Source organism: Myotis daubentonii, chromosome 9 (assembly GCF_963259705.1).
Source record: "Myotis daubentonii chromosome 9, mMyoDau2.1, whole genome shotgun sequence".
Taxonomy (NCBI): domain Eukaryota; kingdom Metazoa; phylum Chordata; class Mammalia; order Chiroptera; family Vespertilionidae; genus Myotis; species Myotis daubentonii.
Genome location: NC_081848.1, coordinates 54,924,862 through 54,937,418, shown reverse-complemented (window position 1 = coordinate 54,937,418; position 12,557 = coordinate 54,924,862). Strand labels below are relative to the sequence as shown.

The window sequence follows — 12,557 nt, the reverse complement described above, 5'->3', positions numbered from 1 at the left end:
GATGACAGGCCGGGACCTTCTCAAGGATCGAAGCCTGAAACCAATGAAGATTGCCGAGAGTGACATTGACGTGAGTGAACTGAGTGGTAGCTGCCCGCTCGCTCCGTCGGCTGCCTGCTGTCCCCAGCCCCGGGGTGGGCAGCTTCAGGAGGGTTTGGAGGGTTCTGTAGCTGGAGGCTTCCTGTTTACACTCCAAGGCCATGCCCTTTCCTCATCATCCCAGGCCCTCTCCAACCTGTTCTTGCTCACAGGTCAAACTGAGCATCTTCTGTGAACAAGACAGGATCCTCCAGGACTTGGAAGACAAGATACGTGCCCTCAAGGAGAACAAAGTATGTATCAGTTTTGCATAATCTTAGGCTGGGTGGGGTAGGAGGTTTGTCTTTTCACAGTCATAGATGGGATGGTATCGAACAACGGGTGTTAGTTTATTCAGAACAATGTCTTTGGGTTTAAAGGGTGTTTCTTAAGGGAAGGAGCGGTTCTTTCTGAACCTGGAGGAAACCTTATAGCAGCGGTTCTCAACCTGTGGGTCGCGACCCCTTTGGGGGGTCAAACGACCCTTTCACAGGGGTCGCCTAAGACCATCAGAAAACACATATATAATTACATATTGTTTTTGTGATGAATCACTATGCTTTAATTATGTTCAATTTGTAACAATGAAAATACATCCTGCATATCAGATATTTACATTACGATTCATAACAGTAGCAAAATTACAGTTATGAAGTAGCAACGAAAATAATTTTATGGTTGGGGGTCACCACAACATGAGGAACTATATTAAAGGGTCGCGGCATTAGGAAGGTTGAGAACCACTGCCTTATAGGGAGACCTTGACTTAATACCACTGCCCTCCTCCTCCTACCCCCTTAATTCTGCTCTGGCCCAACTCTCCCTGGAGGCCTGGTGAGGTGAGCCTGGAAGAGGAGGGCCCCCTAGGATCTGGGCTATGGAGGAAACAGTCTGGATGGAAGGGCAGGAGTGGGCCGGGCAGAGTTGGGGGACACCAATGTTTGGTCTCCTAGACACTTAGTGTGAATTTTTTTCTTCATTGCATTTTGTCAAGGTGTTATATTTGTAATGTTGAAGGTTTATAACATGCCCTTTGTCCTAAGACCTTAAAGAGTTTTCCTGGACTCTGATTTATCCTCATCGTTGGTCCCATAAGGAGTTGGTAGCCTTGTGCCCATTTTGTAGACAAGAGAACTGAGGCGCGTAGCTGTTAGGTGACTTGCCCAGGCCACCCAGTGGGCAGAGTCAGAGCTGGATTCAGAGACCCTGACCCTCAGGCCCCAGCTGGACACTGGCCCTCAGTCAACGGTTAGGTCTTGCAGTTCTGTTTAGTTTCTGGTGAGTGTGGGAGGCCTCCAGGGACTGTCCTTTATGACCTTGCTCTTTGACCCTTGCCCGGTAGGACCAGCTGGAGTCCGTGCTGGAGGTGCTGCACAGACAGATGGAGCAGTACCGAGACCAGCCCCAGCACCTGGACAAGATCGCCTGCCAGCAGAGGTTGCTGCAGGAGGACCTGGTCCACATCCGGGCGGAGCTCTCCAGAGAGTCCACTGTGCGTAGAGGCTGTGGAGGGCGGCGCGCACTTCCCTCCGGCTGGGCTGGGCGGAGGGCTGCTCTTCTCATCTCCCCAGCTGTAACCAAGTTGTCGGCCAGGGGCAAGATCTTGGGGTGGCAGGCTGCCTCCTGGCAGTAGCTTACCCTGTCCAGGGGTGACGTGTCCAAGGTGCCTTAGGGTCCTTTCCATCAGCAACTCCTGCATGACTACAGTGACACCCAGGGGGCCAGATTTCTCAGAGCAGCCTGTAGGCTTTTCCCTGATCTGCGTTAATTCTAAGATGTCAGAATTTCCACTTGACCTGTCCATCTGATGTGGTGCAGGCCCCTTTCTGCCAGGCCTGGGAACCAAAGTGCCCCCAAGGGTGGAGGAGGGGCAGGGCAGATGGCCAGGGTCAGAGCGTGAGTGAGAAGACCACCCATGTCTCTCTCACCAGCCCCACCAGACCTCAGGCTCTCTTCCTCTGCCCCTGGCGGCGGCTGTGGACAGGAGCACAGGTGTGCATGGGCTTCTGGGGGCAAGGATAGCTAAGAGCCAGAGCGTTTCCTTGGCCAACAGGAGATGGAAAATGCCTGGAACGAGTACCTGAAGCTGGAGAGCGACGTGGCGCAGCTGAAGCAGACCCTGCAGGAGCGGCACCGAAGGGCCTTCTTTTTCCAGGTGGCTCAAGGGCTCTCTCCCCGTCCTGGGCTCTGGTTCCTTGGGAGAGCCCCACCCAGGGCCTTCTCTCCTCTTCTCTCCCCACAGTTCCCACCTCTCTGCTTTTAGACCCATTCTGGGGCGTGTTTGTAAGGGTCTTACATTTGGAAAAACAGCCCCAAGAGGAGACAAATGCCAACCTTGAGACCCTCACAGAGACCCTAGAGCAGTGGTGCTCAACCTTGGCTGCACATTAGAATCACCTGGGAATCTTTTTAAAATCCTGATTTCTGGGCCTCATCTGTTGGTTCTTGGCCCATCTTGGCTCCTATCTATTCACTGAGACAGCAGCGGACAGCCCCGCCCCCTTCCTCCCATCCTCTGATTGCTGAAGATAGATGCTATCGAGCCTTCACCTGAGGAGGTAGTGTGAATCCAGGAGGTGCCAGGCTAGGAGATACCCATCGCCGTGGCCCCTGCCCTCCTCAGGAAAGGCAGCCTTAGGGCCCAGCGTCCTCTATCCTTAAAAACCAGGCCACCTGTTGGCAACTGCCTCTGCCCCCAAAGGTGAGGGAAGAAAGGCCCTGTGTGGTTTTCCTTCCTCCCAGTCCAGTCCTCAGATGCCCAGCGCTCGTTCCCTCACTGTGGTTCCACCCTCAACATTTTAAAAATGGAAAGTAACCTGCTTTTGAACCCAGCTTCAGGTCTCTATCTCCTCTTTCAGGCCCTGTGGATTTGATTTTGAGTTCAGCGAGCATTAATTCAGCTAGGCCAGTTTTGGTGCTTGGCTTGCTCATGGATAGACTAGTTCTAGCCAAGGCTTCTCACTCAAGTGATTTAATGAGTATGTTGACTCTCCTGACATCAGACTCACCCCAAAAAGAGATGGAAATTCAGGACTGGAAGGCTTTTCCCAGGTCCTGCTGTCCCCCTACTGACCATTGGGCACTGGGTCTAGCGACCCCAATCCAGGGCCACGTGGAGACTCTTGCCTGTGGCTCAGGGCTGGCCTGCTCGGTCCCCAGCTTGTCTGTCTCCTGCTGCTGCTGTATTTTTCCTATAATGTCCCTTCATCCAAGCTGACTAACATTCTCCCATTCTGTTTTGTATCCCCAGCACTTAGTACAGTGGCATGAAAATGCTAGGTGACCATCGACACAGTCCTTCACACGATGGTTTGTAATTACTAGTTTCTTAAACTGTCCTGTTATACATATCTTCTTGGACTTCAATGAGCCACATTAATTTTAGCAGTAATTTTTTTAGCTTCTTATTCCTTATATTTCTATGATTATACAAATCACATGGGAATACGTCTCTCAGAAAAGTCCAAACAATGAGAAGCAAAACCCAAAAATAAAAGCTTCTCTTCCCTCTGCCCTAGACCACCACCTCCCTTGTGGGTAATGAGTGCCTCCAGTTTGCAAAGTCGCCTTCTGACCGTTTTCTTTGCATTTCCAAACACGTGCACATACAGAGTTATTTAATTTATTTGAGGGTGACTGTTTATTTAAAGAGGAATCATTCTAACACCTTGTCCAGTAACTCACTTTTTTGTCATAACTTTATGTGGTGGCAATCTTTCTAGGAAAGATACCCCCAAGTTTATGCTGCCCAATACAGTAGCTACTTAAATTTAAACATAACTGAATTAAAATTAACTAGCATTAAAAATTTGTTCCTCAGTCACACTAGAATCATTTCCCCTGCTCAGTAGCCACATGTGGCCAGTGGCTGCTATATTGGACAGCACAGATGATAGATTTCCGTAACCTCAGAAAGTCGTACTGAGCATTGTTGGTCTAATTCAGCGATTTTCCAAAGGTATGCCATAAGAATTTTTAAAACGTGCGACACTGACTAATTTAGTCAGTGGCACTGACCTCTTTTCCCTTAGATTGTCAAATGAAAAAATGACAACAGCCAACACAACAATAGCTGTCTAGTATGAGTGAATCTAAATTATACCTATTTATTTTGTCAGATCGGCAAAATATATATGTTTTTTGGTGTGCCACAAAATTTTAGTAATTAGTTTATGTGTGCCATGAGATGAAAAAGTTTGAAAATTGCTGGTCTAAGTAAATGAAATTAAATTAGTTCTTCACAGCTCCATAGAATTTTGTAGTCTGGACAGTTCATCCTTTGCTTAGCCATTCCTCCTCTGAGGGGCATTGAATGTTATTGGCAGTGTTTTGTTTTTAGAAAAGGTGCCACAGTGAGAATCTGTGTCACTGCCTTTTCAGGCTCCATTATGAGTGTTCATCTAAGGCAGGTCCCTGGGAGCAGACTCAGTGGGTTGAAAAGAGTGTACATCTTCATGTAGCTGGACGCTGCCGGATCGCTCTCTAAAAGGCTGTTCTCGTTTGCCCTCCCACCCACATGAATGAAAGTACGGAACCCGTCTACCCACATCCTTGCCAGCACTTGATGTTATCACTCTTTTTAGTTTTTGCCAGTCTACTTGCTGAAAACGGACATCTTGTTTTAATTTGCATTTATTTACTTACCTCGTAGGTTAAATATCTCTTCATGTGATTATGGGCCAGATTTCTACTGCAGCTTATTTCATGGTGACGTAACATAGGGCAGGCCCAGAAACCTTCTTTCCCCTCCACAACACAAATGGGTACAATGTACAGGTCTTGTCACAGACTCCCGAGTAAGTGACTGAAACATAGGCGGGTTCGGAGCCTGGTCCCTGCTGCTCGATATGCATCTACCTGGTGGCCCTGCTCGCACTTTCCCTGATACCTCAATGACCGGAAGCCCACAAAGCCCTTCTTTGAGCAGACTCTGTGTTCACTTTGGTGTAATTCAAGGCCAGGCAAGCTGTTGAATAGAGTCCTGAATAAATCATTAACACTGGAGACACACACATTCTCAGTAGTGGGCCTGGAAGCTCGCCTCCCTTTAGCCCGGTTTGGCTATGAGAAAATCCATAGCCTTTTTATTGAAGACTAAAGGCCCAGTGCACAAAATTCGTGCACAGGGGGAAGGGGTCCCCTCAGCCCAGCCTGTACTCTCTCCAATCTGGGACCCGTCGGGGACATCCTTCTCACAATCCTATACTGCTGGCTCCTAACCACTCATCTGCCTGCTGGCCTGATCGCCCCTCGCTGCCCCCCCGCCCCCCCAGCCGGCCTGATTCCCCCTCACTACCCCCCCCTGCTGGCCTGGTCGCCCCACGCAGCCTACTGTTTGGTTGTCCGTCGGTTGTTTTCGGTCGTGACGGCCCCTGGCTTTTTATATATTAGGATGAGTGGCTTTATTTATAAAGATTCTGATGGCCACCTGGGTGGGGAAGCCAGAGGATCAAAGAGCATCTGGGTAACCGGTGAGAGGCAGTGAGCGGCGAGGCTCCCTGTAGGTGTCCAATGAGTCAAGCCTTTGCTGAGTGTAGTACACAGCAGCCATCCTGCCCAGCCTGGCATGAGGATGCAGGAATGAAACCCCACTGCCTTGCTCCCCAAAAGCTTCCTTTGCCTCGTCATTAAGTTCTGAAATTCCATCGCCCTTGGAGAAAGATAGAGGTTCTCTGGCCTGCGCTCCTCTCTGCTCTTCTCTTACAGGTGGGGTGACAAGGGCAAAGTGGGGGCAGGGTTGCGAACTACTGGCAGGAGAAGTGTACCAGGGAGACTGCCGGTGGCGGGGGGGGGCGGTGATTCTAATCCCATGCCACCCTTCACCTGCTGCCAGTACTCTGCCTGGGGACCTCGGCTCTAGAGATAACCCTGTTAGCTTGTACCCACACTCCGGGCTCACACGTCTGCTTTAGGACACTTGTGCTTCAGTGAGGAGCCGAGCCTCAAGTTCATTATTGGCTTGTCCGCCCTGAGGATGTGCGTTGGTGTATTAAAGGTGGGGAGAGCGTGAGAGGCTGAGCTGCTAGGAGGGAGGCCTCGCACGTCTGTTGTCACGGCTGTTGGACAGTATTTGACCAGGGACTTTATGTGATTGGTCCTTTATCATTCAACATACATGTACTAAGAATCTGCTGAGAACTTGCCTCTGGGGGGTGGATCGGGGAGCACATTGTCTAGTTGTAGAATCAGACATGGCCGTAAGCATGGCGCATGCGGGAACTCTTCTGGCTGAGTGTGGCCGGGGATGTGAAACTTTCTGTCCTCCCCCATGGTAATTTAAAAGCTGAAAGAATAGTCTATTTGATGTTTAAACAACTCTATTGAAAGATGCCCACCATCCCTTAACCATTACAGACCCCACTCGCGTCTTTCTAGGGCAGTGATGGCGAACCTTTTGAGCTCAGTGTGTCAGCATTTTGAAAAACCCTAACTTAACTCTAGTGCCGTGTCACATATAGAAATTTTTTGATATTTGCAACCATAGTAAAACAAAGACTTATATTTTTGATATTTATTTTATATATTTAAATGCCATTTAACAAAGAAAAATCAACCAAAAAAATGAGTTCGCGTGTCACCTCTGACACACGTGTCATAGGTTCGCCATCACTGTTCTAGGGCCTCTCCCCAGCCGGTTTTGGTTGTGACTTGTCAAGTGTGCCTATGGTCCTATAGCCTGGCTCTTTCCCAATCCTTTAAAAAACAACAGCTTTGCCATAGATGGTTTGGCTCAGTGGATGGAGTGTTGGCCTCAGACTGAAGGGTTCTGGTTTTGATTCCGGTCAAGGGCATGTGCCTCAGTTACAGGCTCAATCCCTGGCCCGTCGAGGCTTATGCAGCAGGCAGCCAATCGATCTTTCTCTCTCTCTCTCTCTCTCTCTCTCTCTCTCTCTCTCTCTCTCTCTCTTATCCCCTCCCTTCCACTTTCTAAACATCAATGGAAAACTATCCTTGGATGAGGATTAACAAAATAAAATTAAAAAATAACAGGCTTATTATATAATTCCCTCTTAAAGTATACAGTTCATTCGTTTTTAGAATATTCAGAGTTGCATAACCATCCCCACAATATTATAACAACTTCATCATCCCCCAAAAGAAACCTTGTACCTATTAACGATCACTCCCCATCTCCACCCTCAATCCCCACTCCTGCTCTAGCCAGTCACTAATCTACGTTCTTTCTTTCTGGATTTACCTATTCTGGACACTTATATAAAATGGAATCATACAATCTGTGGCCTTCTGTGTCTAGCTTCTTTCATGCACCATAATGTTTTCCAGGTTCGTCCCTGTAGCATGTGTCAGTACGTCATTCCCTTTTATTGCCAAAAATTTCTACAGCCCATTGTACTCTGAACTACTAGTAAACTTCACGTCCCCGGATTAACTGTCTTTTAAAAGATGCTCTTTATAGTCTAAGGAAGGTGTAACCTCTAGTCCTTGCCTTCTCTTCCCTTATGCCAAAGTTGCCTGAGATGGTCCACTTTTAAAAATTGTGGTAAAATGTACATAGCATGAAATTTACCACCTTCACCATGTTCCAGTGTACAGGTCGGTGGTGTTAAGTGTATTCACATTGTTGTGCACCCATCTTTGTCTTGCAGACCTGGAATTCCGTACCCAGGAAATAACAATCCCATTCCCCCCCTTCCCCAGCATCCGCACCCACCCTCTACTTTCTCTCTCAATCTGACAGCCTTCATGCCTCACATAAGTGGAATCCTACAGTGTCTAAGGCAGCCTGTTTCTAAATGAGGTGGAACTAGGCGAGGTGGACTTGTGAGAGCGCCCCTGAAATTTCTCTCCTGGGCCTTGAGCATCCTTCGTGTCTGCGCTTCCCCGTGAAGCCGTGGAGCCGGCTGGGCTCTAGCCCTGGTGCGGCTTCCCAAGGAAATGCTACCCGCCCAGGGTGAGGGGCCCTGTCTGAAATGACAGCACAGGTCCTATGAAAAAACGTCTCGTGAGGAGCTAAGAAGGAAGTGAACCGCCGCTCATCTTCCGTAGGAGAAATCGCAGATACAGAAGGATCTCTGGAGGATTGAAGACGTCACCGCAGGCCTGAGTGCGAACAAGGAGAACTTCAGAATCCTGGTGGAGTCGGTCAAAAATCCTGGTGAGTGGGCCGTCTGCTGGGGGCCAGTGCCCAGGCAGGAGGGGTGGCCCCGGGCGTCAGGTCCTCCTGTGTGTCACTCCTCCGGGAAGTAGGTCTTGGTTCCATCCTATCCTTTGCTTCCCTCTATGCCCCTTAGAGAGAAAAACAGTGCCTTTGTTTCCTCACCCGCCTGTGCCTTCACTCTCGACTTCTGAGAGCAAGCCGCCCCCGCAGCCCAGCCCTCCCACCAGCCCTGTGCGGACCCCTCTGGAGGTTCGGCTCTTCCCTCAGCTGCAAACCTACCTGCCCTACCGACCTCACCCGCCCCAGCTGAGGAAGGTGACGTCTCCTCTTCAGTCACCAACCAAGACGAAGCCCAAAGTTGTAAGTATGATGACCAGGACCAGGAACTGAGCACCGTCTTTTCCTCTCTGTTCCCAGGTCAGCTTCTCTCGGGAGAGAAGTTTTTAGGGAAACGGCGGGGTGGGGGAGATAGGACCAGCCAAAGGCCTGAGCCATGAGGGGTTAAGGAGTGGAAGGACCCTGCCATTGGACCTCAGACTTCCAGAATTAGAAGGTGCCCTTGGATATAAGCTAGCCCAACCCTCCCATTTCACAGCTGGGAAAACTGAGGCCCAGCAAGAGGAAGTGACTGTGCTGAGTAGGTAGAATCTGCACCGTGCAGATAGGGGTGTGGCTGCTCCTTGCAAATCTGCAGTTACACACGTTCGTGGGCAATGAGCTCATCTCAGCAGAAGAGGCTCCCTTATCTTCACCTACAGGTGAGCATGCTGCTGGGTAGTAGGTACAGTTGAGCCTCAAAATAAGCTCAGGAGTACAGACAGGAAGGTCAGTATCCCCATGCCACAGATAAGAGAACTGAGGCCCAAAGGTGTTAAATTTGCTTAAAGTCTCATTGTTGGTTAGTAGAGTCAGCACATCTCCTGATCATTCCCTGTGCCATCTGCCATCTTATCGGACATTCGCCCCAGGTCCCCAGCAGGTTTGTGGCCCTGTGACTGCCTAACCCTGCACCTTGGCTTGCCTGGCATAGAGTCCAAGCCCTTGGCAGAGTCTGGGACAACAGGAGACGTTAAGGAAACAGAAGATGTGGTCGGGTACCAGGATAGCTCAAGTCTCCAAGGCCAGGCCAGCTCTGGCTGGAGAACCCAAGGGGTCTAGTCCAAGTGACTGGAGAGCCATGGCAGAGGGCACCTTGGAAGGGGGACCTCCAGGATTTTGCTTGGAGGAGCTTTGCCTGGGCACCATGTGTGCCTAGTACCTGTGATGATTGCACAGCAGTGGCTTAAACACACAAGTTCCCAATCCCGTCCTCACCATCTACCTGCCATGGCCCAAGGCCCAGAGCTGGAAGACAGGTGCCAGGACTCAGGGCCACTGTGAATTTCTTTATCTTAAGATATTCCTCCTCATCCCAGATCTAGGAGGCCCGGAGCACCAGCCACAAACAGGAGGTAGAAATAGCAAATTAAACAGGAATGGCTGGGGAAGGCGGCTGCTGACATACGGCAGGCACCTGCCAGCCGGGACCAGCAGCAGAGGGAAAGGCTGCTAGCCTGGGAGCCGGACCAGGTGGATTCCAGCCCTTGTTCTCTCTGGGTCCTCTCTGAGCTTCCTCAGTTTCCCCGTATGCACAGCAACCAGCTCTGACTAGACACAGAAGCCCATCTTCACAGCTTGGTCCTCCGTGGCTCGAGGGCAGGGCTTTTCCCGTTGGGTCAGCATCACAGCCAATGGGGGCCTTCTCTCCCCTCCTCTGGTAATGCATGTGTGTTCACCAGTTTCACCATATTTTTTATTATTGTTTGCTCTCTTTATATTTATATTTGTGAAATAATGACAACCTGAAATTGACGTAAAGCATGAATATATCACTTAACACATATTAATAAAGAGACCACCCATGTTATACCAACACCCAGACTAAGAAATAGAGCTTTGCAGCAACCAGAGCCCTCAGGCCTGCGGGCTCCTTCCCCGTGCAAGGCCCCTTCTGCCAGAGGTAGCCACTGGCTTGGCATTTGGGATCATTTCCTTGCCTTCTTTAAGTTTTGCTACCTATGTTTGCATCTTTAAATACTTTAGTTTCGCCTATATTTATTCTTTTGTATCTTGCATCTTTTCTTCAATATTATACTTGTGTGATTCATCCCCATTATTGCATGTAGCTGTAGTTCTTTTCTTTTTATTTGGCTTAGTTTCTTGAATTTAATGTCACTTACCTCTTTATTAGATAATCCTCTCAAAGGGCACAAAATCAAAAGATATGAAACAATACAGAATAAAGTCCCCCCCACCCCACCCCCCACCCTCTGTCTCCAGACATCCTGTTGCCTTCCATCAAGGGCAATCAATGTTTTGTGTTTATCATTCTGGGGAGCTTTTTAGAAATTGGTGATTCTGAGACCTTTGTCAGGACTGGAAACCAGGATGCTCAGAGAGCCTGTGGGCAGGAGCATTCACACAGTGATGAAATGTGTTGCATAATAAGAATTCTGCTAAGCCTTTGCAAGGCAAGCTTGTAGCGCCCTTTCCCGAACTCTGCAAAATTCTGAAAAACAAAGCAAAATGAGACTAAGAAGGAGGGCGTTTAGGAGGAAGGGGTCTCAGTGGTTACTTGTCCCAGGACTAGGTGTCCATGGCAGTGGGGAGCCAGGTCCATAGAGAAGACACGACCCTCAGAGAGGGTCATGGATCAGGCGGGGCGGGGGCGGGGGTGTGTGTGTCAAGGAAAATAGTGACAGTCATCATCCGCAGGGAGTGGGCTGCGGGGCAGGCAGTGAGTCTCCCGTTCTGACCGCCTGTTCAGCCCCCAGGTCAGGAAGGAGGAAATGTTTTGTGACCGTTCACATTTCTGATAGAGAGGGCAAGAGGAGGGAGACTGTCCTTGCTGCTCTCCACCGGCTGAGGGGTCCCGAGACCAGGCAGGAACAGGAACGGTGCGCTCAGCCTGAGCACTGTGGAGGGGGTGACATGGCGGGGGGGACAGGGGGGAGGGCGGCTGTCATAGACTTACCAGTAAGTGCAGGGTTGCCAGCCTGCTCTCCCTATGGTGCATTCCAGGCGAGTAGAGACCTGAGTTCTGGATTTGGGGACGCAGTATAGGCAGCACTTTGAAAAATGGAAAATGCAACTCAAAGGGAAGAACGGATTTGGAGCCAAGGTGTCACCTTCTTCATGGCTCTGCCAGGGGGAACGTTGGCACCTCTGGGCTGAAGTGGCTGTGCTCTTCAGGCCTGGGGTGGGGGCCGGTTCCGGCCATTGGGCCACCACTGGGGCGGGGCCACCGGGCCTCCTCCCTCCAGCTCCCTCTCACGGGCACTTTCCCTGAGCAGGAAGACGAGGCACCTCCCAGGCCCCCACTCCCTGAGCTCTACAGCCCGGAGGACCAGCCCCCCGCCGTGCCGCCTCTGCCCAGGGAGGCCACCGTCATCCGGCACACTTCCGTGCGGGGCCTCAAGCGGCAGTCGGACGAGAGGAAGCGAGATCGGGAGCAGGGGCAGTGTGTGAACGGGGACTCGAGGGTGAGCGGAGAGGACCCTGGGGCTGCCCTCTGGGTGGGGAGAGGGAGGGTGGTGGTGTGCTGGGCAGGTCTGACGGCCTCGGACTCTGCTCGCAGGTGGAGCTCCGGTCCTACGTGAGTGAGCCCGAGCTGACGGCGTTCGGCGGGGACGTGGCCCAGCCTCCCCTGGGGCCCGCGGGCTCTGAGAGCAGGTACCAGACGCTGCCCAGCAGAGGTAAGTCACCACTCTCCACGGAGGCTTCTGGGGACCCCAGCTCTGCCGATCACTGCTCCCCAACCCTCAGCTGGTGCCTCTCACCCTTCTGCCTGCAGCGTTGGACCTCGCGCCCCAGCTGCACGGGTTCTGGGCTTCGGGGAGGGCCTGTCATTCCTCTCTCGGGCCCACATACTGGTTCTCTTTCTCTTTTTTTTTTAATTTTTTTAAAAATATATTTTATTGATTTTTTTACAGAGAGGAAGGGAGAGAGACAGAGAGTCAGAAACATCGACGAGAGAGAAACATCAATCAGCTGCCTCCTGCACATCCCCCACTGGGGATGTGCCCGCAACCCAGGCACACGCCCCTAACCGGAATCGAACCTGGGACCCCCCAGTCTGCAGGCCGATGCTCTATCCACTGAGCCAAACCGGTTTCGGCCTCTTTCTCTTTATTACATCTGTTCCTGGGCATAACGCTAATAGCAGTTGCTATAAAGCCCTGCACTGTGTCGAGTTAAGCCCTTTATAATCATTTCGTTAATATTCATAATCTATGAGGAAAGTACTGTTATTATCTCCATGTTAGAGATAAGAGAACTAGGGCTCAGAGAAATTAACTTGCTAATTAGCTAAAGTGTTGGA

The 12,557-nt window shown here is 50.7% G+C and overlaps 1 protein-coding gene across 7 annotated transcripts in view; it reads left to right on the top strand.

The window, feature by feature from the left end:
• The window catches only part of PLEKHA7 (pleckstrin homology domain containing A7), a 211,705-nt gene that overhangs the window by 185,834 nt on the left and 13,314 nt on the right, over nt 1–12,557 (top strand). For all 7 annotated transcript variants that reach the window (XR_009454443.1, XM_059708997.1, XM_059708993.1 and 4 more), the window contains 8 exons: nt 2–70; nt 252–332; nt 1,421–1,570; nt 2,132–2,233; nt 8,086–8,194; nt 8,331–8,557; nt 11,530–11,718; nt 11,814–11,931. Coding sequence is in view for 6 of the 7 variants with exons in the window: in XM_059708997.1 (XP_059564980.1) it covers nt 2–70; nt 252–332; nt 1,421–1,570; nt 2,132–2,233; nt 8,086–8,194; nt 8,331–8,557; nt 11,530–11,718; nt 11,814–11,931 (1,045 nt within the window). In the remaining variant the exon portion in view is untranslated. The remainder of the gene's footprint in view (nt 1; nt 71–251; nt 333–1,420; nt 1,571–2,131; nt 2,234–8,085; nt 8,195–8,330; nt 8,558–11,529; nt 11,719–11,813; nt 11,932–12,557) is intronic.